Source organism: Cornus florida, unplaced genomic scaffold (genome assembly GCF_030987335.1).
Source record: "Cornus florida cultivar Cherokee Brave unplaced genomic scaffold, ASM3098733v1 CherokeeBrave_3.0.0_Hap2_Chr07, whole genome shotgun sequence".
NCBI lineage: Eukaryota > Viridiplantae > Streptophyta > Magnoliopsida > Cornales > Cornaceae > Cornus > Cornus florida.
This window is the reverse complement of record NW_026775577.1, coordinates 39,245,181-39,251,041: the sequence shown is the minus strand read 5'-3', so window position 1 is coordinate 39,251,041 and position 5,861 is coordinate 39,245,181. Positions and strand designations below refer to the sequence as shown.

The 5,861-nt window shown below is 36.8% G+C and overlaps 1 protein-coding gene across 2 annotated transcripts; it reads right to left on the bottom strand.

Moving 5' to 3' along the window:
* Positions 1–1,405: 1,405 nt before the first annotated feature.
* Positions 1,406–5,244, bottom strand: LOC132267070 (8-hydroxygeraniol dehydrogenase-like). 2 transcript variants are annotated; one of them, XM_059768121.1, is made up of 6 exons: positions 5,221–5,244; positions 3,184–3,245; positions 2,906–3,019; positions 2,144–2,657; positions 1,906–2,059; positions 1,406–1,778 (listed from the first exon to the last, which is right to left on the bottom strand). In XM_059768121.1, exons 1-6 carry the CDS (start codon positions 5,242–5,244, stop codon positions 1,570–1,572), a joined length of 1,077 nt encoding a protein of 358 aa, XP_059624104.1. In that variant the 3' UTR covers positions 1,406–1,569. The 2 variants fall into 2 exon arrangements, with proteins under 2 accessions (XP_059624104.1, XP_059624102.1); XM_059768119.1 differs by lacking the exon at positions 5,221–5,244 and having other exon boundaries at positions 3,184–3,285.
* Positions 5,245–5,861: the final 617 nt, after the last annotated feature.

Genomic DNA, 5,861 nt, shown 5'->3' with positions numbered 1-5,861 from the left:
ACATAATCTAATTAGTCACTTTGCATTAAAAAAATTATATGATATTAATATTTTAAATATTAAAATGTTACTTTTATATTTTTGCTTCCACGTGAATTTCACCATTATATTAAAGTGAGTTACCATTGATAGTGATGAACTTCACCCAAATCACCAGTTTCTCTCAATGGAGAGGATTTTGATCTGTTATTGGCCATTTATCCCACTTCATTTAATATTTGGGTAAATTTTACTTACCTCCCTTAAGATTTGTCAATATGTTACATAAACTCTTGTACATTTCAAAATTTTACTGCCCTCTCATATTACATACTACCTACATCACACATAAGTGCAAAAAGAAAAATTTTAAGAAGTAGAAGGGAAAAAAACATATGAATAAGAAAGAGGACAAAAAAAAAAAAAAAAGAAGAAGAAGAAGAAAATGCAGTTCCTGCAATGCAAGGGATGGCAATTGAGAGATAAGGATCCTCTCCAGCGCAGGAGAGGTCCTGCACAAAATTCAATAGTTGAGATTACATTATCACTAGTGAGTCCCATTTATTAATTTAATCTCAATCACTGAATTCTGTGCAGGATCCTCTCCTGCTGCATTATCACTAGTGAGAGCCTCTCTTGCGTTGGAGAGGATCCTTGTCCACAACTGAAACCTACACCTGCTAAAGTGCCAGCCAAATTCCCTCTGAAGATGAAGTCGTTTTGGAATTTTAATATTAAAAAAATAAATTTTGCATTTAATTTCTCAAACCTTTTAGGTTGGCTAATCGCCATCTTGTAGGAGGTGTTGACTCATGGCCTTCTATGGGAGGTAGCAATAGTCTTTTTTTATAATCCCAATAGAGAGACCTTGGTGATCTGGAGAGAGATTTTTGGGAAGGTGATTACCTTACCTTTATCCTCATTCGAATTATTCTCTATTTGAATTTGAATTTGACTTGTGTGATATTTTTTTCTTATAATGTTTTAAAAAAAAAAAAAAAAAAAAAAAAAATAGAGTATATTTTAAGAAGAGAAATTTAACTTGTCGGGCTACCCCTAAACCTACACTGGCTCTGCCCTTGGTGTATGGGGCACATGGAATGCTTTTTACTTTTGTAAGGGGATAATTATCCTAATTGCATAGAGTGAACTCCTCTTAAGAGTGAATTATACAAACAAAATGTTGTTTCCGGTGAGAATTTGGTTCCATGGTCGTAAATAATATTATATAAATAATATATAGTTTACAAATTATTATACCTAAACCATGTTATTAAATGAAATTTTGAAGTCTAAAAAATTAAAGTTTAGGATTCGATTGACCAGAATTCTGCTTTAGCATATGAATGACCCTGGGTCTATTTTTTAACCTGGCAAGAGAAGATACAATACGATGAACAAGTATTATTACAATCAAGTTGTCCATATGAAAAAAGTACACACGACGAAATAAAATCTCACATTTGAGCACTGATTTACAAGAAGATTAAGATCGATGTCAACAACCATAGAAGACAACCACATAGAAACATAGATCCTAATATCGATCCCTTGTCTGACCACGAAACAACCTCGGAAAAACCAAAATTCCTAGGATGAAGGAGCTTTCAAAGTGTTCCCAATGTCGATGACAAATCGGTATCTAACATCAGCTTTTGCAAGACGCTCCATAGCAGTGTTCACATAGTCCATTGGAATGACCTCAACATCAGCTGTTACGTTGTGTTCTGCTGCAAAGTCGAGCATCTCTTGCGTTTCTTTTATTCCCCCACTGCTACTACCAGCCACTATCTTTCTCCCTGTTAGTCCACATTCCACATTAGATATCATTTCTAATAAGAGAAGTCGAAGAAGCAAAGAGACACGGGAAATTATCATTAACGCGTATCAAATTCCTAGAATACACTAGTGATGTCAAAAACTTACCCATAAGCAATGGCATCACTGGTAGCTCTAGTGGTTTCTCTGGTGCACCAACCAAAACCAATGTTCCATGTGACTTCAACAATCCAATCAACGGTAAAATAGAGTGATTTGCAGAAACAGTATCAATGATACCATCCATTGTGCCCATTGCTGCCTATATAAATTCAACATGAGATTAGAACACACTAATACCTCAGCGAAGTGATTGATAAAAACAATAATTAGAAAAAGTAGATACCTGCATCTGATCTGAGTCAAGGCTGACCAAAAATGCATCAGCACCTAGCTGTTCAATGGCTTCTTTTTTCTTGTTAGGGGATGTACTGATGACCGTCACCTTAGCCCCAAAAGCCTTCGCAAACTTCACAGCTACATGGCCGAGACCTCCTAGACCTACCACACCCACATGTTTACCTGGCTTGTCAAGTCCGAAATATCTCAGGGGGCTATAAGTTGTAATCCCTGCACATAGGAGAGGAGCACCAGCATCAAGAGGCAGGCTGTCAGGCCAGCGAAGCACGAAGTGTTCATCGGCAACCATGATATCAGAGTAACCCCCATATGTGACTGTTCCATCATGGTAAATGGTACTGAAAGTAAGTATCATTTCAGGACAGTAACTCTCAAGATCTTTAGCACAATTTTCGCATGAGCCGCATGTTCCAATCAGACAACCGACACCAACTTTGTCTCCAACTTTGAACTTTTGTACCTTGCTACCCACCTCAGTAACTATGCCCACGATCTCGTGCCTGCATCACCCAATTCAATTGACAAATATAAGTGTTAGAGGACGTAAATCTTAATACTACAGTGTGGCTAACTCAACTGTGGTGTAACAGTAGAACACACTCCAAAGACTTCAAGGTCATCTTTATAGCGTCAAAAAGGAAAACACCACGCACAGGTGTGTGCTTGATTTTAAATATATATATATATATCAAATTTCAGTGTTACCAAGAGAGAGAGAGCGAGAGAGAGAGAGCAAGTTGAATCATACCCGGGGAGGAGAGGATACATAGACATGCCAAATTCGTTCTTCACAAAGTGAAGATCAGAGTGACAGATACCACAATACAAGACCTTGAATTTCACATCTTTCTCACCAGTGGCCCTGCAAACATCATTTCAGACGCCAGATATATCTAAAACCAGACTATTCAGATTGACACCGTAAACCCAATATTTAAAAAACTAAAGAAATACTCACAGATATATTTACACATATAAATGTAAATACATATATAAGATATAGAGAGAGTGATATAGAGTGAGTACCTTCTGGAGAATTTGAATGGAGAGAAGACTCCAGAGGAGTCTCTAGCTGCCCATCCAAAAGCCTTCACTGGGTGCTCTGTCTCTGGTGATTTTGCCATGAAAAACTGTAGTTGTGAGTCGTAACTTAACTAAACCAATGAAATGCAGAGAGAGAAGGTGGTTAGTGAGAGAGAGAATGAGAGAGAATGCCTTGTGTCTTCAATCTGGATGGTTGTAGGGGTATATATAGTGTGTGTTGTGGGGGAGGTGGGTTATGGCATGCCTCAGCAATAAGGCAAGAAATTAAGATTGATTTTTCTTGTTTAGTTTGACTAGGAATATTTTAATAGCTAATGCAAAAATTCAACTTTGGCGAACCTAAACTAAGATATTTTTCACAATAATGGTATCTTCTTCGAAATGGAAGAAGATACCATTAGACCAAAACACTGAAAGTAGGGGAGAAGAATAGTGGGGTAGCCAATTCCTTGATTTGGCTAATAATAAAGAAATAAAAATGGAAGAATTTCAAAGAAAAAGAACGTTAACAATATGGTTTTGGCCTAGGCTAATTTTTGCTCGAGAGAAATTAGTATGAAAGAAAGCGCGGCTTATTCCCTTTTTTTTTTAGTATAACATGCAGACTGCTAACTACGGGGATGGGAATGTGAATGAATATGAAAGTAGTTACTTTGTATCATAATATAATAAGGTTGTGTACATTTAGCCTCTTTTTGATGGGACAAATACTAAACAAAGACTTTCTTTTTCTTCTTTTTTTCATAAGCATAAGGGTTAAAACCATGCTCAGTAGCACTTTTTATAGTCATCTAAGAAGGTTGTGTATATTTAGTCTCTCTTCGATGGGACAAATACTAAACAAGGCGGCATTTTTTTTTTTCCTTAGATAATGTCTTCTTTTTTTTTTTTTTTGGGGGGGGGGGGGGGGGCCAGGAAAAAAATTGGTTCTACAATATGGTGGAAGTATGTTAGATGAGAAGATCTAAGCATCTTCAATTTAAACACTTTATTCCATCTTTACTCTCGAAAAAAGTGTTTACTCTTTAAGCATTGAAGCCTGAGTTTTTGAACTACTACATTAATTGGGCTCCTACTTAGTTCTTCTATAAGTGATCTAACTTCCTTAGAATGGCAATATTCAAAATTCCAATATCCTTTTCTAAATAGTTGATATACTCTCCAAAGCGTTGAGTAACATGATGCATTCCTGCACTAAAACCCTACGTAAAAAGTTTGTGGGACAATAAAATTCAGAGGATGTTCATACATGTAGAAAACACACTGAACCTAAACATGCTCAAGATCCACTTAGCAGCCTCGCAATTGTTGTTAGTATAGTCGCTTTTCAATTTTCGTCCTCATCCTTCAATTTTTATACATTCCCGAAATTTTTTTATTTTTCTTTTTGAAATGTTAATTTCAAAGTTTTACAAATAAGTAATAATTACAATCCCATAAATGGGAGGTCTAGAGGACTCAAATATTCAACATGGTACTAAGCCCTGCCCAAAGTTTGAATCATGACTATTAATCAACATCCAAATCTGATAGAATTCTAAACATTATCTTACACAAATGATTGCTTTGAGATTCACACTTGTCACACCGAGCTTTTACCCTTTTATTTTGCAATTGCCACATAGAGAGACGAAGACTTGCAATATATCCTCTTCTTTCCTTTGTGGGCTGACGACCAAGTAAACTCGTCTAGCCTAATTTCTCCCTCGAACCTACTATTTTGGTATGAGAGCAAGTACAATCATGGGAAAGAAAGCTGGGGGTGGACAATCTCAGGAGCAGGAGTTACTGAGTGTCGAAGTCGAACTCCAACTTCATAAAGAGGAAACAACTGCACACTTCAGCAAAATGCAGAATTCCCTCCAACAATTAACCAAGCAGCAAGTGGAGTTCCAGAAAGTCATGCTGGAGGAATTTCATTGTTACGAGTAGGGTCTACACAACCTTCGCTCCTGGGTGACTCTTTCTCTCCTTCTGCAGCCCGTCCTCAAGCCACTAATCGTGCCAGGACAATTCGACCTCTCTAGCTAAAATTTTCGACATTCGACGGAAAACAACCCCTGGATTGGATTTCGCGAGCTGAGCCAAACTTCCATTATCATAATATTCCAGACGAACAGTGTGTGGTGATTGCATCCTTCCATTTTGATGGAGATGCAACTCCTTGGATGGCCGGATGGAATCCAGGCGTTGAAGATGTTGGGAAACGTGCAAGTTTTTAAAACTTTTGAGGGATTTGCAATCATAGATCTTGATTCATCACACAGAGACAAGTTTTATGCAAAGATAAATAAAAGATGATGCATAATTCAATAAACAGATTAAATACTTACATCAAAGGTCTGATTAAATCTTTTGAACTTTCCTCTAAAGTGAATGTTCTCACTTATTATAGATCCCTTTAGCAAGATCCTTTCTCCTTCCGTTCGATTATTATCTTCCCTTTAGGAATCACCAATATGCCTTGATGAATGACCTTGGAATCTAGACTGGTGGTAGCCTCCTTTAGAAGAGAAAACAAAACCCTAAAATCTAGAGAGAGAAAGTGTATTCATTTTTCTTGTTCTCCAAGTCACACTTAAAATATACATGAACTCATGTATATATAGGCAAAATAAAAATAAGAATAAGGAAACAATAAATCATTCTCCATCTCTAAT

Excerpts from the sequence above, each read along its gene's own strand:
- LOC132267070 (XM_059768119.1), bottom strand. The coding sequence starts at position 3,281 with ATGGCAAAATCACCAGAGACAGAGCACCCAGTGAAGGCTTTTGGATGG. Across the intron at positions 3,020-3,183 it reads CCATTCAAATTCTCCAGAAG|GGCCACTGGTGAGAAAGATG; the intron begins GTACTCACTCTA and ends TGATGTTTGCAG. Across the intron at positions 2,658-2,905 it reads ATGTATCCTCTCCTCCCCGG|GCACGAGATCGTGGGCATAG; the intron begins GTATGATTCAAC and ends TGGGTGATGCAG.